Genomic DNA, 21,442 nt, shown 5'->3' with positions numbered 1-21,442 from the left:
CTCTCTGATTTTTCACGTCCTCTCATGTGCTTATCACTTCCCTCTGGATTCTATTTTCTTCAGCTCTTGAGCTTTCCCATCCACCTGGCTTCAACCTATCACCATCCCGGCAGGCATTTTCTCGCCCGCCCCGATTTTATTTAGATATTTCCCCCATTCCATCTCAATCTTGAAGGAGGGTTCAGCTGGAAACGTCGACTGTCGACCCTTTTCGATCGATGCTCCCGGGTCTGCTGAGTTCCACCAGCCTTTTGTTTGTGCTGAGCTGGATTTCCTGCATGTGCAGACTTTGTCACGTTTGTGATTTGCCTCTCCGTTGTCCCACACGCCTCCGAGCACTGGGGGCGCTGTATGGACCTCCGACCACTGGTGGTGCTGCGGAGAACATCCTGATAAACGCATGCGCACTGCCGAAAGCAGCTGTCGTTGGCGGTTCACCGACACGAGCGGGGGTGAGTGGAGTTTGATCCCGGCGGGTTTGTGTAAATCCGGGCCGGTTGCATTGGGAAAGGGCCGGGCCCGAGCTCTGCTGGACGGCTGGAGCAGGGGTGCAGTGCCAGTCTTTTAGCTGCCAGAGCTGTACGAGGGGTGATTGATAAGTTCGTGGCCTAATGTTATACAGCTCTTGGTACCTGCACTCTTTGAGTCATTTTGCAGAAAGTTTGAAGTTAATCAGTTTTGTGCTGTTTCCGTTACAGATAACTGAAAATTGCTAGGTTTTGTAAAATTGACTCCTTTCATCTTAGGCCATAAACTTATCAGTCACCCCTAGTATGTCACACCCAATTTGTGTACCTGCTCCTTTCGTGTACTGGGCAACTTCCTTGTCCCATTCATGTGATGAGCAGGTACCCAAATTGGGGGTGTGTATATATATGTGTGTGTGTGTGTGTGTGCGTGTGGAAAGCTGCCGGAGCTGTACGAGGGGTGATTGATAAGTTTATGGCCTATGTTAGGAGGTCTAGTTATACAGATCTCGGTACATGTATGTGCTGTTCAACTATTTGAGTGATTATGAAAGTTTGAAATTAATCACTTTTGCCATATTTCTGTTTCAGATAATTGAAAATTGCAAGGTTTTCTAAAATCGACTCGTTCCACCTTAGGCCACGAACCTGTCAGTCACCCCTCTATGTCACACCCAATTTGTGTACCTGCTCATTTCATATGCAGGGCAACTTCCCTGTCCCATTCATGTGATGAGCAGTTACACAAATTGGGGGGGGGGGGGGCTTGTGTGTGTGTGTATATGAATAGAGCTTTTTATAATGTCAAACACTAAACCAAGGTGAAAGAAATATATATGATTTCCAGAGCTCCACAGAAATACAGTGATAAATAAAACATTAACATGCTTATAAACAATCACTGCATTTCAGTATGTAACTGGTACACTAAAGCATATAACACTTAATTTAATAATAATACAAATATTGCACAGTTGCATTCACTAATTATCATAAAATATAATGATCAACCAAGTGAAATAAGGTTGTTTGCTTAGAAGCCATGAGGTTGTTAGTGAGAAAAATTTACTTTTGTATTAGTGAGTAATCCACGGACCACCACAATCACAGCTCCAGGAGTTCACCAAAAGCTATCAAATATCTTATCTTAATGTTATTGGTAGTATTTTCCTCACCAGCCACCAACCCCTCTCCCTAACCCCAGTTTCCTTAAAATTCCCTCTATTTAATATGCGGCCGCTGTTAAATTCCCTGCTTGTTTATTTTTTTACTTATTTTCTAACGGAAGTGCTGGAGTGGTGCTCCGGTGAGGTCCGGAGGTGCTCTGCACCCCTGTTTAGATCCAAGTAACATGGACCCGGGGATCAAGCTGCCCGGGTTTATGAGCTGTTGAGCGAGTATTTCTGGTCTGGGATCTAGTGTTTTTTACAGAGGTGCTGGAGTGGTGCTCCGGTGAGCTCCGGAGGTGCTCTGCACCCCTGTTTAGATCCAAGTAAAATGGACCCAGAGATCAAGCTGCCCGGGTTCATGAGGTGTTGAGCGAGTATTTCTGGTCTGGGATCAAATGTTTGCTTCTGGAGTTCCTTTGGAAGCAATGCTGCTAATCTGAGGAGAGAATGAGTTTATATTCCATCCCTCACAAGGACAGGCTGTGAGTAAATGAGCTGTTCTGTGTTTGAACCAGTAGAAATAGACCTGGGGGGTTCAGTGTTCGAACTGTGTTTGGGAATTCCTCCTCGCTGTTACCTGTCTGTCAGACAGTAGGAATCAAACAGAAACTCATGTTGCTGGAAATCTGCACTAAAAATGAAAAGTTCTGAATCCATTCTGACAAAAGATTGTGAACCTGAATCGTTAAATTTGTTGCTCTCCCCACAGCAGTTCCTTACCTTTTGAGCGATTCTGGTGATTCCGGTTTCTTTTTATTCCATTCACTCGGGAATGGTTTAAATTTCCTGATGGTCTGTTATACTTGGGAATGTGTTCAGTGCAGTTGTTACTAACAAGATTCACCTGAATAATCTCAGGGATGATCGGCTTTATGTTTGAGGAGCATTTGATGGTTGTGGACCTGTGCTCAATGGAGTTCAGAGGGACGGTGGGGTTGGTGGAGGGATGTATGGTTAAGTAAACCTACCGAATGCTGGAAAGCCTGGATACAGTGGACATGGAGAGGATGTTTCCATTAGACAGAGAATCTGTGACCTGACAGCACAGGCTCAGAATAAAGATGATTACCTTTAAAATTGAGTTGAGAAAAATTTCTTCATCCAAAAGATGAGTGAACTGTGGAATTTGTTGCTGCAGAGGTTGGTTGAGGCTGCCATTTGGGTATATTTATGGCAGAGATTAATATACTCATGATTGCTAAGTAGCTTCAGGGTTACAGCAGGAAGGCAGGGATATGGTGTTGGAATAAATCTCAGCCATGGTTGAGTGGTGGAGCAGATTTGATGGATGGAATCACCTAATTCTGTTCCTGCATCTTACATCTTACCATGACAGAACGATGACTCCTTCCTATCCCACATCAGGTTTTGTGACGTGTCAGGGACAATTAGAGATTTGTTCACTGAGTTCATTATATTTGTCTTCAATATTTAGATTTCAGTGAGCAGAAATATTTTGTTGTCCTTTGTATTGTTAGCATGCTTCATTATCTTTCATGTTAATGTTAGACCTGCGGTGAGAGATTTATTGGAAGAAAAACCCACAACTGGAAGCAAACCACGACTGAAGACGAGGGAACAGCAGCAAGTGAACCAGCCCGAGGACTGAGAGCACTGACTGGAGAGAAACCCTTCTGACTCAGGGTTTCCATTGATTCAGTCAGGAGCAAGTCTGGTGAGTCTCATTTACTCAAACACTGGTCCTTTAGACATTACATACTTATAAAAGGAAGGTAGGGAATAGTTGGAGTGAGCTGAATGTGACCAGAAATACTATCAGACCAGTTGCAATCATTCCAGGTCTGGTAATGTGCTATCAGTATCCCAGCTCTTTAAAGTCTCTCACATTCCCTCAGTGTTTGCTCATTTGAAGAACTTGTATCTTCTGAAGTAGCTTTTGGTCGGTTCTGAGTGTGGGGAGGGAAAGAGGGGTGTTTATATTTACTATCCTGCAAAAGGAGGTAATTGTTTGCAATTACTTGCTGCAGACTCACTACCCATACCCTGTACATTCTCAACCAGATTATTGACATAGATGACAAGTAGCAATGGGTGTCACCCTGGGGAGCTCCAGGAGGCACGGGCCTTGACTCCAATAAACAGCCTCCCATCATCACCATCTGCTTCCTACCATCGAGCTGTTCCCAGACTCTGGGCTCTGTGACAAACACAATGTTAGTAGAAAGATTAGACAGTGAGTAATATAAAGAGATATTTGTTGCTTCCTGAAAGCTGTCTGATGCAATGGACCTGATCCTCCCTTGCTCACAACATGATCTGCCCTAGGACTCTTCCTCCCGGGTCACACTGTGTCCGATAACTCACATCCCCAACCTCCCTCCACCCCGCCAGTAACCCCACAACTTTCCCACCATTTACCCCACACCCATACACGTAAACAGATCCTCGTTACCGACATCCACTCTCATTGCTTGGGGAACCAGAACTAACTGATCCTCCATTCCCGGAACAGACTGTGCAGCCGTCTGGCTCGGTCCTGACTCTTTCCCACTGCAACCGCCCTTCGATTTACACAAGCTCGAGACCAGCTCCTTCCTCATCGCCGCCCAACCAGGCTCAAAGCTCGATAAGGAGCCTCATGTGTGGCACCTTATCAAAGATCTGAAAATCCAAGTACACAATATCAACCAATTCTCCTTTGTCTACCCTGCTTATTATTTCTCAAAGCATTCCAACAAATTTATCAGGCAAGATTTTCCCTTGCAGAAACAATGCTGACTCCGTCCTATTTTATCTTGTGCCCAAACTCACATCCTTAACAATCGACTCCAACATCTTTCAAACCACTGTCAGACTAAGTGACCTATAGTTTCCTTTCTTCTGCCTCTCTCCCTTCTTGAAGAGTGGAGTGACATTTCTGAAATCTTTATGGGTTGAGCTCAGAAATCGCAGGGGTAAAAGGACCCTGATGGCAGTTATCTACAGGCCTCTAAACAGCTGCAGTGATGTGGACTACAAATTACAGCAGGAAATAGAAAAGGCTTGCCAGAAGGGCAGTGTTTTGATCATTGTAGGGGATTTTAACATACGAGTGGATTGGGAAAATCAGCTCGGCACTGGATCTCAAGAGAGAGTATTTGCAGAATGTCTACGAGATGGCTTTTTAAAACACCAGAACTGAATTGACTGCGCTAGTATTCAGGGGCACCACTGACATAGTCTTACCCTGTTGGAGAATTCGGGCACATTCCCAATGTGCTCCCCGCTCATCTTGCTTAGCATAGGTGTGGCAGAGGGACAGGAAAGTGTTAAACTGGGGGCCTCCCGAGACAGGGGCAGGTTCCCTTAGGGTCAATAAAATTAGCATTAACCAGTACATTTTCCAGTCCTTATTTACAGTCCGTTTGATGTATCCGCCAGAGCTGCCCTTCCACCATCACTGCAGGAGGCGTTGTCAGTAGCACTTGGTACAGTCCTCTCCACCTCGGTCCCAACTTCTTATCATCCCAGTTCTTGAGCAGGACAATTCTCTAGGCTGGATGGTGGAGTAGTCACCTTTAGTTTAGGGTTCATCCTCTCGATAGGCTTGTCGTACCTGTGAATGCAAGCTTTGGAGAGTGTTAGTTAATTTCCATAAGTATTTTCCCATCTCCTCCCCCAAGGTATGCATATCCAATGTTGCGGGTAAGCCCTCAGGGAGGAGTGGCAGACAAGGTCGGGGTCCCCATGGGGTTCTCATGGGCTTCCTGTAGATAATTTCCGCAGGTGATAACCCCGTCTTACTTGATAGCGTGATTCCCATATGGGATAGGACTAAGGGTAAAACCTTCAATCAGGTCAATCCAGTTTCTTGTGTAAGTTTTGCCAACTTATCTTTCAAAGTACAAAGTTCCACTGTGTCGCTACGTTCAAATGATGGGTGCAGTGGAACTGCTGTTTTATAGCAAGTTCTTTACAGATTTCCTCATTTATTTTGGCCCATTGTCCGAGCTTATCACTTCTGGAAGTCCACAGTGAGGAGTTATTTCTTTTAGCAATATGTTCACAACAGTCATTGTGGTATCATTAGTTGTAGGAACAGCTTCAATCCATCTGCTAAATACATCTACTATCACTGAGCAACACCTATAACAATGTACTCAGGTGATTCTATAAACTAAAGTTACAAACAAGAAAAAGGTCCACCAGGCAAGGGGGTAGTTCCCGAACCACAAGGCATCCCCTTCCCAGCATGTTTTTTTTTACAATTTAAGCATGCTTTGGCTGGTTTTTCAGCTGCTTTCTGGAAGTCAAGATTGTAATAATGTATTAACCATTCCCTCCTTGCGCAAGCGTGTACAATTATGTACATGATCTATAAAAATAGGTACGAACACAGAGGGAACACAGAGCTGTCCCGCAGGGGTCACCCATAAATTGGTCTGAGGTTCCAGGTGGCAACCCATTTGGGACCATAGTTTGTGCTCTCCTCCAGGTGCGCCCCCCTGTTAGTTACGTATTTCCCCCATGTCTGGCATACCCGTGCTTAGATTTTGACTAATAGGAGCTTGCTGGGTTCCCCAGGGGACTAAAAGTGTGGGATTCAAGGCTGTCTGTTTGGCCGCTGCATCAGCCCTAACATTACCCTGGAACATCTCATCACACTCCCCAGTTTGGGCTGCACATTTAATAATAGTGAAAACTCGAGGTAGCTGTAGTTGTTTACAAAGGTAGCATTACTAATGGGGTGGCCAGAGGAAGTCAGGAATCCCTAAAGCCCCGTAGTCAGTTCCTAACGGGAGTCCATGTAAAAGTCCACACTTTAGTCTGTTGCTAGGACACAGGAGTGCAAACAGCTCAGCCTTCTGGGCAGAGACAGCCACTTCAAAAGAGGCCTGCTCAATTACAATGGCATGCAAAAGCTTGGGTACCCCGGTCAAAATTTCTGTTACTGTTAAACAAGTAAAAGTTGAACTGATTTCCAAAAGACATAAGTTAAAGATCACACATTTCTGTAATATTTTAAGCAAGGAAACTTTTTTTTTTAATTTCCATCTTTTACAGTTCCAAAATAACAAAAAAGGCAAAGGGCCTGAAGCAAAAGTTTGGGCACCCTTCATTGTCAACACCAAGTAACACCCCCTTTGGCAAGTATCACAGCTTGTAAATGCTTTTTGTAGCCAGCTAAGGGTCTTTCAATTCTTGTTTGGGGGAGTTTTGCCCATTCTTCCTTGCAAAAGGCTTCTAGTTCTGTGAGACTCTTGAGCCATCTTGCATGCACTGCTCTTTTGAGGTCTATCCCCCGATTCTCAATGATGCTTAGGCCGGGGAACTCTGAGGGCCTTGGCAAAACCTTCAGCTTGCACCTCTTGAGGTCGTCCATTGTAGATTTTGAGGTGTTTTTAGGATCATTATCCTGTTGTAGAAGCCATCCTCTTTTCATTTTTGGCTTTTTTACAGACAGTGTGATGTTTGCTTCCAGAATTTGCTGGTATTTAATTGAATTCATTATTCCCTCTACCAGTAAAAGTCCCTGTGCCACTGGCTGCAACACAAGCCAAAAGCATGATCGATCCACCCCCCGTGCTTAACAGTTGGAGAGGTGTTCTTCTCATGAAATTCTACACCCTTTTTTCTCCAAAGATATCTTTGCTCATTGCAGTCAAAAAGTTCTATTGTAACTTCATCAGTCCACAGGACTTGTTTCCAAAATGCATCAGGCTTGTTTCGATGTTCCTTTGACCTTCTGAATTGAACTCTGGGCTCTTTGGCTTTAACCCAGGGCAAACCCAGACAGTGATATGGGGAAGCACCAGTTCTGTCTGTCGCCAAAGGAAATCCGGAACTTCAGGCTGTAATGCGCTGACCTCTTTTCCTTTAACCTCTCCAATCACCGTGAATGGGAAATTCTGTCCCTCGAGGGGTGCATAATATTGGCTTTCCTCAGTTCAGCACCTCAGAGGGTCATAGCACAGAGTCACATGAGGGTCGGCCGCTGGCAGAAGGGGTTCAAACGCAGTGTCCAGCTAAAGTGCCCAGCACTGGGGGGGGGGGGGGGTGTCAGTAACTGGAGAAGATGTCCTTGTTCACTAGTCCCAGGGTGATATCCTCGTCCATGCAGAGAATCTCGATTTCCAACGGACAGAACAAGTCTCTCTCTGCTAGATTAATCCCCGACTGGTGGTGACTGTAAATGAAACCTCACACTGGGTTCCCTGGAATTCCACCTGCAGAGGCTGGGTTATTGAATACATACGTGCCCTGCCTTTGAACCCAGACAGTCCATTTTTCTGATAACTGTTTTCCATTTTCTGAAACCATTTCCTGATCGAGAGTTGATGTGGTTGCCCCCATATCGATAATAAATGGAATTCCAGCCATTTGCAATATTACATTGGGCTCTTCCTGAGGGGTGATACTCATGGTTGGAAGCATCCTTGTTTGTCAATTTCTAAACGGGCTGTTGTCCCCACCGGTCCCTTGGTAGGTTTTTGTTCCCATTTCTGTTCCCCAGATATAGCCCGCTCATGTCCTTCGTCCCGCTGAGCCTATTTACCTGTTATATTAGTTCCCTTCGGGGTCGATCGGGATTCGAAAGTCGGGTCAAAGCTTGTCACGTTCCATTTCAGTCTTTGTCAGGCCAATCCATATCATTTGTTTTAATCATGTTGGCTAACTTAGTTGGTAAGCATTGGAGCAGTTAGGCATTAAACGGGAGGGACGGATTCCCATCTTTAAAGACTCGGTCTCCTGTGAAAGTGCTCAGCAGGCCATAAATCGCTCCCAATAGACTGGTCCCGATTCTCCAGGCTTAGGTTTTCTTTGACGTACTTTAGTGATGTTTGAAGGTTGCTGGAGAGCCCTTTCCAAGGCTTGAATGATCCGGTCTGTCTGTTCATTCTCATCATGGATTCCTGTCTGTAACTCCGGATAGGTTTGGTATCTCAGTTCTGCCTTCCGTTTCCACCCCTCATCAGCTGAGAAAATCATGCAGCAGAGCGAATAAATCTTGCGGAGTCGTATTATGCACTCAGCATCACAGTCACTGTCCTCAAACAGGGTCGGTATGCCAGACATGGGTTCGGGATCCCTTGTTTCACTTATCACTTAGAACTTCAAACTGATGTTCTTGCCCTGCTCTCCTATCCAGGCCGGCCTTGATTTGCTTAGGTTGTTTTCCATACTCTCGTTTTCGGCGCCCATCCACCCATTCATGCTCCGCTTTCAGCCTCTCCCAACCTTTGGCGTTCCTTCGGCAGTGCATACCTCTAACGCTTTGTCACATGCATTATTCCACCAACTTGCTAATACTATACTGTTCCACTTTGCATTGGCCTTATCCTTCCATTCCCTTTTCAGTAATTCCCACTTCTTTCCACTGTTCTTTTTCCATATCAAATTTACTGCTTGTTCTCATGAGGTAATATCCCAGGCTCCCCCCCAGTGGCCAGATTTTGTTTCCCAATTTCTTACTCAGCGCTGCACTCAACATTCGCAAATCTTTTCCCTTGTCTGGAAAACTCTCACACATATTGTGTTTGGCTGCTCTTGTCCCACTCATATCACTCGACTGCAATTGACCTCTGTTCTTTACCCGGCACAAAGCCTTCTGCTCAATTAACAATCAGATAAATTTACACGGCTGGCAACTCCTGTGAAATTGATAAATTTACCTGGGACCTCCTCCTGCCCACTTACTAAAATTTACCCGGCCCATCTGCCTCCTCAGTAAAATTTTGCCCACCTTATATGAGTCTCCCAACAGATTCTTTCCCGGTCCCGTCAAGGTATGTGATCAGCTTGGGAGAGGGACCGTACCTCGAAAGGAACTTAACGGAGAATGACAAAATACCTATTGGGCGCCTGGTCGGTCTCCGCAGTCCCCAGAGTGGTCCAGCCACTTACTCAGCCCGTCTGCATGGCACTCCCTATATTGGGATCCTGTTCGTGACACCAAATGTTAAAGTTGAATCTGAATAAAACACGAGAGACCAGCTATTGTCACCACAGTTTATTGCGCATTCTCCTGTAGGAGTTTGAGACCCAGTTGTCAAAGGGAAGGCACGTAAGCAGTCAGGTTACAGTCGTGTATTTATACATACTAAGCCCCATACATTACTATTTGCAAGATGTTATTTGAACTGGTATGCTCACCAAGTCTGTTGGTGCAAAACTTAATTACTTAGATAAGAGAGTTCATAAAATGAAGGTTTTAATTGCAGATGCACGTGCTGTTCTGTCCTTATCAGTTATTTCCTTTGCAAGGCCCTGACTTAGTTACAGACAGATGTTCATTCCTGTCCTTTTCAGCGAGTCCTCCTCCCTTTACTCAAATATGTGTACAATGTATAATGTTATCAACTAACGAGGATATAATGTATAATGTTATCAACTAATAAGGGTACAATGTATAATGTTATCAGTTCTCAGTGTGTCTCTCTGCAAGCCAGAGAGAACTGGGAATGTGCCTGTCTTAGTTAACCGCTGAAAACAGAGTTTACTTAAGTTCCAAAATTCCTATTCAGTCCCAATTATTCTTTTAGCCAGAGGTTACAAAGGTTCAAAATGATTTTGTTATATATCCTCAATTCCTCAGGAGTGCTCAGGGGAAATACTCATGTTACCTGTGGTTATTGTGGCGATGCAGAAGTTGCTGGAGAATTTACAAGTGCGAAGTGATATTTGGAAATCTGACATTTTAAAGTGTAATTTAGCAAGCAAATCGCATATGGACAAAGTGCAAAAGCTCTGGTGAGAAAAGTTTTCATTACCCGTTACAAGCCTGCTACATAGGTTGTGTGAGAGTGCAGATGAACTTGATCTAACTCAGAGATCAAAGTTCTTATGGACAATGCTTTGCTCGCTGTTAAAATAAATACCTCTATATAAAATACACTGTGCACATGTTATCACTGGGTAAAGAAATGCACATTATGAGATTTATGTGCCCACTGGTCATTGCAAGTTAGAGGGGACATTGGTGGGAAGGTGGGGAGTCCTCCAGTGTCCTTGATGCCCTCACCTACAAGATGTGCATCCAGCTGCAGCCTGTAATCCTGCACTTTAAGGAGTTGGAACTTGAAACGGATGAATTCTGGATCATCCAGGAGTTGGTGGGGGAGATAGATATGACGTGAAGTGAGATGAGTTACACTCAAGGTACAAGACACAGGAAACTGGGTGAAAGTGAGGAAAGGGATGAGGTTAAACATTCCTCACAAAATACTCTTGTGACCATCCCACACAACAACAGGTGGACCACTTCAGAAACTGTTGGGATTATTAGCAGAGGAAAGTCAAATGGGTGATAGGGGATTCGTTAGTTAGGGGAACAGAACAAGAAGGAATGAATATCCTCGTGGTAAGGCTTTCTAATGCTAGTGTGGGGGGAGGGGTGATGTGATTAAAGTAAGTTGTAGTGGGAACGGTAACCAGAATGACAGAACAGATAGTGGAGAAGGTTAATTGAATTGAATTTATTGCATACATTCTGCATCTACATGAGTAGTAGAAATCTTCACATTATGTCTCTGTTGAAAATGTGTCATTTATAGTAATTTATAAAAAATATTATGTAGATAGGGCAGTCAATATGACATAGAAATCAATTAATCAGTCTGATGGCCTGGTGGAAGATGTTCTCCCAGAGCCCGTTGGTCCTTTTGCTGTGGTACCGTTTCCTGGATGGTAGCAACAGGATCAGTTTGTGGTTGTGGTGAATTGAGTCCTCAATATCCTTTTATCACACCTGCCTCTGCAAATGTCCTGAATAGTGGGAAGTTCACATCTAGAGATGTGCTGGGCTGTGCGTACCCCTCTCTGTAGGTTCTTGCAATTAAGGAAAGTGCAGTTTACCAGGCAGTCATTCAGCCAGTCAGGATGCTCTCATTTGTGTTCCTGTAGAAACTCCTTAGGATTTGGGTCCCCATCCCAAACTTCAACCGTCTGAGGTGAAAGAGGTGCTGTTGTGTTTTTATCACAACACAGCTAGTATGTAGAGACCATGTCAGATCCTTGGTGACCCTCTCAACCCCAGATCCATTGATGCCAATAGGGGTTAGCCTGTCCCCATTCCTTTTGTCATCCACAATTAGCTCCTTTGGGTTTGTGACAATGATTGAGAGGTTGTTTTCTTGACACCAGTCAGATGTTGTTCAGACCTCAGACAGAGTCAGCAATCAAATGGTTGAGCATGGTGCGATGAATGTGCTGAGCTGTGTATATCACAATGCAAGAAGCATCGTAGGAAAGCCAGATGAGCTCAGGACAGGGAATTACGATATTGTAGCCATTACTGGGACTTGGTTACACCCAACAGTCTGAGATATTTAGAGCAACAAATTTGTAGAGAGATCGCAGACCATGCCAAGAAACAAAGGTTGATTCAGTTGGTGATTTTAACTTCCCAGATATTGACTGGGATTCCCATACTGTGAAAGGACTAGATGAGGCAGAGTTTGTCAAATGTGCCCTTAATCAGGACGTAGAATTCCCGACGTAAATTGTGCAATAAGCTGTTAGGAAATAACCCAGGGCTGTTGACAGAAACTAGTGATCATAATGCCATGAATTTGAAAGTAAATATGCAAAAAGTGGTTGAGATTCTAAACTGGGGAAAGGTCAATTTTGATGGTATCAGAAAGGATCTGACAAGTGTGGTTTGGGACAGGCTGTTTTCTGGCAAAGGAGTACTTGTAAGTGGGAGGCCTTCAGAAGTGAAATTTTGAGGGTGTGGAGTTTGTATGTGCCTGTCAAAATAGAAGTTGAAAGGTAAATGGTGCAGAGAACCTTGGTTCTCAAGAGATATTGAGGCCCCAGATATTTTGTTCCTCTAAATGCCTCAGACTGTTGGGTGCTGCCAAGACTCCTTAACGACTGACTCATTAATCATCATTCCAATTCCTGAGCTCATCTGACTTTTTTTTTGTCATCTTCTGTTGGTTCCTAAAAGATTCCCAATAGTTTTTGCTCTTTTGTTTGCCCTCTGTTTGGCTTCTCATTTCAGCCATGGTTGTGTCCTCCTGCCTTTCCAATGCTTCCACTTCTTTCGTAAGTATCGATCACTCAACTCCCGAGTTTCTGCCAGAAACTCCAGCCATTGCTGTTCCATTGTCACTCCTACTTGTTTTCCCTTTGAAGCAAGTTAGACATCATGGAAACATGGAGAAGTTCAGCACAAAAACAGGCTATTTGGCCCATATAGTCAATGCCAAAAAAACATTTAAGCTGTCGAATGCATCTACCTGCACCGGGACCATCACCCTCCATACCCCTACCATCCAGGCTCCCATCCAAACTTCTTTTAAATGGTGAAACCGAGCTCACATTCATCACTTGTGCTGGCATCTCATTCCACACTCTCGCGACCATTTCAGTGAAGGGCTTTTCCACATGTTCCTGTTAAATTTTCACCTTCCCCACTGACCCACTACCTCTGGTTGTCATCCCACCTAACCTCAGTGGAAAGAGCTGCTGGCATTTAACCTATGGTTTTCCATATAGTTTTGTAGACTTCTAATAAATCCTCAAAGCAATGTGTAATTTCCTTGTTTATGTTTAGAGCATTTTTTTAGGTGGATAAGATGATGAGGGGCATTGATCGTGTGGATAGTCAGAGGTTTCTTTCCCAGGGCTGAAATGGCTAACACAAGGGGGCATAGTTTTAAGGTGCTTTGAAATAGATACCGAGGGGATGTCGGGGGTAAGTTTTTTTTACAGAGTGTTTCAGTTCCTGTGGGACCAGGCAATGAGTACCGATGCGGCTCATTGGGAACAGGGAATAAAACCAATGGAGAGAGACAACTGAGCCAGATCACAGGTTGGAAATGGCAGAACAGCCCCTATGTTATAGATTCAGGAAGAGCATCAGAGAGTGTGATGGTCATTCCAGATACCAGCACTGTGCCCAGTTAGAAGATGATTCCTCTCTCCAACTTGGATTGAACTTTACTGTAACAGTGTGATGTCAGCTCACACCTTGCCAACTCAACTGATCTCATCTGAAATGTTGTCCCACACCCATTGATCGATTTTGTATATGTTTTTACAGGTTAAATATGACAAGGAATTTGTCTATGGGAATCTCGAACACAACACGCCAGTTTTGCTGTCTCTGTCCAGATATTTAAGAAGAGGAGCAAGGGATTCACTCAGTCATTTCAACTGAAGGTACATCAGCAAGTTCACACTGGACAAGGCCATTCACCTGTTGTAAGTGTGAGAAGGGATCCAGTCAGTTATCCCACTTGTGGACACACCAGTCAGGTCACACTGGGCAGAGGCTGGTCATTTGCTGAATTTGTGGGGAATGGTTCACTCGATCATCTAACCGAATGGCACACCAGCATGTTCACACTGGAGAAATGCCGTTCACCTGCTCAGACTGTGGGAAGGGATTCACAAAATCATCTCAACTACTGAGACACCAGTCAGTTCACACTGGGCTGAGGCTGGTCATTTGCTGAATTTGTGGGGAATGATTCACTCGATCATCTAACCAAATGGCACACCAGCAAGTTCACACTGGCGAGCGGCCGTTCACCTGCTCTGACTGTGGGAAGGCATTCACTATATCATCTCACCTACTGAGACACCAGTCAGTTCACACTGGCGAGCGGCCGTTCACCTGCTCAGACTGTGGGAAGGCATTCACTATATCATCTCACCTACTGAGACACCAGTCAGTTCACACTGGCGAATGGCCGTTCACCTGCTCAGACTGTGGGAAGGGATTCACTTGCTCATCTAACCTGAAGGAACATCAGAGAGTTCACACTGGAGAGAGGCCATTCACCTGCTCAGACTGTGGGAAGGGATTCACTTCTTTGTCCCAACTGAAGGTACATCAGCGAGTTCACAGTGGAGAGAGGCCGTTCACCTGCTCAGACTGTGGGAAGGGATTCACTTCTTCGTCCCATCTGAAGGTACATCAGCGAGTTCACACTGGAGAGAGGCCGTTCACCTGCTCAGACTGTGGGAAGGGATTCACTTGCTCATCTAACCTGAAGGAACATCAGCGAGTTCACACTGGAGAGAGGCCATTCACCTGCTCAGACTGTGGGAAGGGATTCACTTCTTCGTCCCATCTGAAGGTACATCAGCGAGTTCACACTGGAGAGAGGCTGTTCACTTGCTCAGACTGTGGGAAGGGATTCACTTCTTCGTCCCAACTGAAGGTACACCAGCGAGTTCACACTGGGGAGAGGCCGTTCACCTGCTCAGAATGTGGGAAGGGATTCACTTGCTCATCTAAACTGAAGGTACATCAGAGAGTTCACACCGGGGACTGGCCGTTCACCTGCTCAGACTGTGGGAGGGGATTCACTTCTTCGTCCCAACTGAAGGTACATCAGCGAGTTCACACTGGGGAGAGGCCGTTCACCTGCTCGGACTGTGGGAAGGGATTCACTTACTCGTCCCAACTGAAGGTACATCAGCGAGTTCACACTGGAGACAGGCCATTCACCTGCTCAGTCTGTGGGAAGGGATTCACTCGGTCATCCACCCTAATGGCACACCAGCGGGTTCACACAGGGGAGCAGCCGTTCACCTGCTCAGAATGTGGGAAGGGATTCACTTGCTCATCTAAACTGAATGAACATCAGCGAGTTCACACTGGAGAGAGGCCATTCACCTGCTCAGACTGTGGGAAGGGATTCAGTAAATCATCTGACCTACTGAGCCACCAGTCAGTTCACACTGGCGAGCGGCCGTTCACCTGCTCAGACTGTGGGAAGGGATTCACTTGCTCATCTGAACTGAAGGTTCATCACCGAGCTCACACTGGGGAGAGGCCGTTCACCTGCTCAGACTGTGGGAAGGGATTCACTCGACCATCCCACCTACAGTTGCACAGGTCTGTTCACACTGGGGAGTGGCCGTTTACCTGCTCAGTCTGTGGGAAGGGATTCACTTGCTCATCTAAACTGAAGGAACACCAGAGAGTTCACACTGGAGAGAGGCCATTCACCTGCTCAGACTGTGGGAAGGGATTCACTTCTTTGCCCCAACTGAAGATACATCAGCGAGTTCACACTGGAGAGAGGCCATTCACCTGCTCAGAGTGTGGGAAGGGATTCACTAAATCATCCTACCTACTGATCCACCAGTCAGTTCACAATGGCGAGTGGCCGTTCACCTGCTCAGACTGTGGGAAGGGATTCACTCAGTCATCTAAACTGAAGTTACATCAGCGAGTTCACACTGGGGAGTGGCCATTCACCTGCTCTGAATGTGGGAAGGGATTCATTAAATCATCCCACCTACAGTTGCACAGGTCTGTTCACACCGGGGAGAGGCCGTTCACCTGCTCAGACTGTGGGAAGGGATTCACTTGCTCATCTAAACTGAAGATACATCAGCGTGTTCACACCGGGGAGAGGCCATTCACCTGCTCAGTGTGTGGGAAGGGGTTCACTCAGTCATCTGAACTGAAGGTACATCGGCGAGTTCACACTGGGGAGAGGCCGTTCACCTGCTCAGACTGTGGGAAGGGATTCACTCGGTCATCTGAACTGAAGATACATCAGCGTGTTCACACCGGGGAGAGGCCATTCACCTGCTCAGTGTGTGGGAAGGGGTTCACTCAGTCATCTGAACTGAAGGTACATCAGCGAGTTCACACTGGAGAGAGGCCATTCACCTGCTCAGACTGTGGGAAGGGATTCACTAAATCATCTCACGTACTGAGACACCAGTCACTTCACAGTGGCGAGCGGCCGTTCACCTGCTCAGACTGTGGGAAGGGATTCACTTGCTCATCTCAAATGAAGGTACATCAGCGAGTTCACACTGGAGAGAGGCCATTCACCTGCTCAGACTGTGGGAAGGGATTCACTTGCTCATCTAAACTGAAGGAACATCAGAGAGTTCACACCGGGGTCTGGCCGTTCACCTGCTCAGACTGTGGGAAGGGATTCACTTGCTCATCTAAACTGAAGGTACATCAGAGAGTTCACACCGGGGTCTGGCCGTTCACCTGCTCAGACTGTGGGAAAGGATTCACTTCTTCGTCCCAACTGAAGGTACATCAGCGAGTTCACACTGGAGAGAGGCCATTCACCTGCTCAGACTTAGGGAAGGGATTCACTTGCTCATCTGAACTGAAGGTACATCAGCGAGTTCACACTGGGGAGAGGCCGTTCACGTGCTCAGAGTGTGGGAAGGGATTCACTAAATCATCTAACCTCCTGAGCCACCAGTCAGTTCACACTGGCGAGCGGCCTGCTCAGACTGTGGGAAGGGATTCAGTTGCTCATCCCAACTGAAGGTACATCAGCGAGTTCACACTGGGAGAGGCCGTTCACCTGCTCAGTGTGTGGGAAGGTATTGACTCAGTCATCTCATCTACAGACACACAGGCGAGTTCACACAGGAGAGAGGCCGATCAGCTGCTGAGACTTTGGGAAGTAATTCTATCAGCAAAATCAACCAAATGTGCATCATTGAGTTCACAGTGGGGAGAGGCCGTTCACCTGCTGTGAATGTGGGGAGCGATTCACTCAGGTCATTTAACCTTATGTAACTCTTGCTTCAGCTAGCAACTTAATATAGGGGGTGATAGCCCCTGAGCTTGGCCAAACCTAAGAAATCTCGTTTGTGTGAATGCTGCATGATGTGTCCCCTGTTACAAATCAGTACCCCAAAAATAACAAATGGTACACAATATGCGATTAAACAATTGAGCTATTTAATTCTTACTTTGACTATGGGATTAGTAAAGGAAACAAATAAAGGTAAAAGGGCCCTTTCTCTCCATTTGTGTCTTCTCATCTCTCCCTGGCAAAAGACCGTGAAAATCTACGTTCCAGATTCACAGGAAAGGACAATATCTTTATCATTGGATAGCTAGGCACTCCAAAACCCTGTTATTTCTAGTCATAAGCTAAACATTGCTGCTGCAGAGAAATCATTAGCTCAGCAGTGAAATATAACACAGACACCATTACATTAGCAGTGAAATCTCACAGCCTGTTACATTTGTGACACACTACCAGCTTCACACAGCGGAAAAAGTTTCAATAAGTTGCATGCTGGATATTTGTCCATCACTGTTGCTAAAGCTATTTTGAGAGTGACTATCAGTGCTGAACTCTGCAATTATTGCTGCTGCTCACCGCATTCAGTTCTGGGCACAGGAGGAGTTTCTTCTACTGCATATTCACCTTTAATGGGACTGGAGTTTAATATTGACGGGGGTGGCGTGTGGCCAGTAAAGAAGTGGAGCTTTGAGGCTTTGGCTCAAGTAGTTTTGGCAGATGGATTGTGCAATCAAGTCAATCAAGATGTGAATAGCTCCTGGAGGCTACGCCTGTCTGTGAATGGAGTAACATCAGTTTCTGAGCTGCTAGTTTTGTCCCTTTCCCCCTAGTTTAAACCAAATTTAATATCTTGAGTTGCTGATTTTTGAAGGGGAACAATATGTCTTTGAGGAGTGGGAAATACTTGTCTGAACCTAGTGATAAAGGCAACGGGAAAGGAAAGATGCAAAAGGAAGGATCTGATGAAATGCCATTGTGGGCTGAAGATATGGCTTTGAAACAGTTCATTTAAAGACTAACTTAAAAAGAATAGTAATGAAATGATGTCATTTCTGGGAAAACTTAAGGATCTGGAAGCTCAAGTCACTACACAGAAAGAGGAATTGAAGATAATTAAGCAAAAATTGCTTGAAAGTAAAATGAAGTAAAACTCGTTTGGAAAGATATCTAAATAATATTATAGACCTCGAAACTAGGTCTTGCCGAAGGAATATACAAATTGTTGGGCTGCAGGAAGGAGTTGAAAATGGAGATTTAACTGCTTACATTGGTAAGCTTTCTCATACCCTTATTTCCTTCTATATTATCACAGCCGCCTACTATAGAAAGAGCAGACAGAACTTTTACTTTGAGATCTCAAGATCCAGATAAAGCAAGGGCTTTTCTGGTTTGTTTTCATTATTTTAAGATTAAAGGTCAAATAATGTGACAGGCAAGAAAACAAGAGTTTTTAGATTTGAGACATCTGAGCTTGGTTTTTATGAAGATTATTCAAAGGAGGTAATGGAACAAAGATCAAAATTTGCTTTGGTAATGAAACAGGCATATGATAAGAAATTGTTTCCTTCCTTGCGTCACCCAACAAGAATTAAAGTTTTTCCTCCTGATTCTCCTCCTCGTATATTTTGTGATCAGAAAGTTGCACTGGCGTTTGTTTAAACTATATCTGCTGCGACTGCCGATTGAACTGTCTGGCATATTATCTGCATAATAGCATTTTGGAAAGAAGATTTATGAAGACTACTTGGACATTTCATTGAGAGACTATTAAAAGAAGATTAGGGGACATTTATTATTGCATATCATTTTTTTTTTGGTAAGAGGATTGATGGTTCAAGTATGACTGTTTAAATGGTTATTTGGACATTCGACGGAGGAAAAGAACATAAAAGGACTTGTTCCTTTAACCTAATATCTGGTTTGATTTTTTTTTGTGTTTTTTTCTTAATTAAATAACTGGCAGTTTTTCCTTCTAATGGGGCAATTTCCTTCTCTTATATATACTTAGCGGAGGTTTCAATTACTTGCATAATATTATTAGTTTTCAAGATTGTGTTGATCTGTTATTAAACACTATGCTTGGTTTCTCTAGGTAATATGTTTTAGATTTTAATAACTGCTTATTTTTTAAATTCTTTTCAACATATTAATATGTTTTTTATATAATGAATATTATTGCATCTTATAACTGAATTTAAAGCCTTTTTAGGGGATTTAATGTTAAGTTTAAGAAGGAGCTGTTTTTTTCTTTTTAAGAGATAACAATTTTTTGGTTTCCTCTTTGTTTTAAAAAAAGACTAAATATAAACATGGGATAGTTTGTAGATGCTGGAATGTAAACATTTTCCTTTGTTGAGACTGTCATTCAAAGGGATAGAGAACCTTTTTTAATCTTTTTTTTCAGACAGACAGAGCAGTCTTGGTTGCGTTTTCTATCATAGGGTGCCTCATTTTTCTGGGCTGTGGGGGGAGTGGGATGGGGTTAGAATTAGGGTTTTTGTCCCATTGGGTGGTTCCGGAGCATGTGTGTTTTCTGTGTGGTTGTACTGTCCATCGCCACCATTTTTGATCATCCCTTATTGGTATGTGCTCGGCACATGTGTAAAGTAGAATAAAATTATAGTTTGGAATCTAAACTCATTAATGTAATACGTTGGAATGTATGTGGTTGGAATCATCCTATCAAATGAAAAAAGACTTTTAAAATCATCAATCGATTTCAACCTGGTACAATTTTTTGCCTAGGAGACGCATATAAAGGCGGGAGATCAAAATAGGTTTTTTGGATCGTGGAAGAGTTTGCAATTTCACTCCACTTCTCAAAGTAAAACTAAGGGAGTGTCTATTTTTATTAAATCCAATATTTTGTTCATTCAAGAGGACATTAAGTCAGATTTTTTTGTCGATTTTTAATTGTTAAAGGAATAATTTGTAACAGAAAAGCTGTTTTGGCCAATTTGTATGGTCCTAACTTAGATGATATTTTTTTAAAAAATGTATTTGCTTTACTGCCTCATTTAAATGAATATATGTTAATAATGGGCGGGGATTTTAACTGTTGTTTAAATCCTTTGACAAGAGCTGAACCAACCAGCAACTTCCAAATCACTCCGCATTACTTATTAATTCCTTTTTGACCGATTTTTGGATTGATTGAATTATGCAGATATTTACAGCCTGATGACAGAGAATATTCTTTTTTGTCACATGTTTATAGAAAATATTCAAGGATCGATTATATTACAGTTGACCCTTACTTCTTGCCTACTGTTAAGAATTGTGAATATGACACTCTCGCTGTTTCTGCTCATGCAGCTTTCAGTTTGTCTTTCGAATTCGATGATGCCATCCTAGCCCACCCACCTTGGCACCTGTCTCAGACATCATTGCAGAATTCAGACTTTGTTAGTTTCATTGAGAAACAGGTAAAATATTTTTTTTTTCTTTTTGATGTTTTAGGGGGTACATCTAAATTAATCATATGGGATACATTTAGAGCATTTTAAGGTGGTCAGATCATTTCTTATTCTAACCTGAAAAAAACAGACTAAATTAGAATTAGATATGATTACAAAACAAGTTAAAGTCCGATAATACTTATGCAATTTCCCGTAATATTGACTTATTTAAACAAAGGATGGAACTTAAATCACAATATAATTTATTATTAACTCATCCTATTGAAGGCTATTTGCTTAAGCTAAAAAGTCAATATTATATGTTTGAGATAAAAATAATAAACTGCGTGTCAATTAAAAACGGCCAGAGCCAAAAGGCAAATTTTGAAAATCTGTAAGGAAGTTTGTACCCTTGCTTGGGAATATGAAGACATTAATAAGATTTTTATACTGAACTTTATAAATCTAAATTTCCTGTCGATTCTTCTAAAATGAATTTTTTTTTACGAAAGATTGTTTTTCCTCGAATTTCTGTTAAGTATCAAAAACCTCTTGATGCCCAAATTACCAAAGCCAAAATTCATAAAGCTATTTTTTCAATGCCATCTGGTAAGGCCCCTGGACTTGATTCGTATCCTGTAGAACTTTATTAAAAAATTGGAAAATTGCTCTCTCCGTATATGTAGGAAATGTTTAAGGACTCTTTTGTGAAAGGCGATTTACACTTTGTTTTTTATGACACTTCTATTGCTTTAATTCTTAGAAAGGATAAAGGTCCTTCTGATTGTGCCTCATATAGACCTATTTCATTATTGAATGTTGACGCTCAGATCCTGTCAAAGATAATGGCCAATTGGTTGGAAACTTTTAGGGTAAAGTTATTTTTAAAGATCAAACAGGCTTTATAAACGGCCGTTATATCTTTTCAA

At 43.6% G+C, this 21,442-nt stretch overlaps 1 protein-coding gene and 1 long non-coding RNA gene across 2 annotated transcripts in view; both read left to right on the top strand.

Annotated features, from left to right (window-relative positions):
- LOC132386177 (zinc finger protein 721-like) overlaps positions 1 to 21,034 on the top strand; it is a 39,843-nt gene extending 18,809 nt beyond the window's left edge. The window contains exons 4-5 of the mRNA XM_059958468.1: positions 4,110 to 4,237; positions 14,059 to 21,034. Of these exons, the coding sequence (XP_059814451.1) occupies positions 4,110 to 4,237; positions 14,059 to 16,842 (2,912 nt within the window). The 3' untranslated portion in view covers positions 16,843 to 21,034. The remainder of the gene's footprint in view (positions 1 to 4,109; positions 4,238 to 14,058) is intronic.
- On the top strand, positions 131 to 6,719 carry LOC132386176 (uncharacterized). The gene is made up of 3 exons (XR_009509425.1): positions 131 to 452; positions 3,146 to 3,311; positions 6,641 to 6,719. It is a non-coding gene; the product is annotated as an uncharacterized LOC132386176 (long non-coding RNA).
- Positions 21,035 to 21,442: the final 408 nt, after the last annotated feature.

This window comes from Hypanus sabinus, unplaced genomic scaffold, assembly GCF_030144855.1.
Source record: "Hypanus sabinus isolate sHypSab1 unplaced genomic scaffold, sHypSab1.hap1 scaffold_105, whole genome shotgun sequence".
NCBI lineage: Eukaryota > Metazoa > Chordata > Chondrichthyes > Myliobatiformes > Dasyatidae > Hypanus > Hypanus sabinus.
This window is presented reverse-complemented; position numbering and strand designations above follow the sequence as displayed.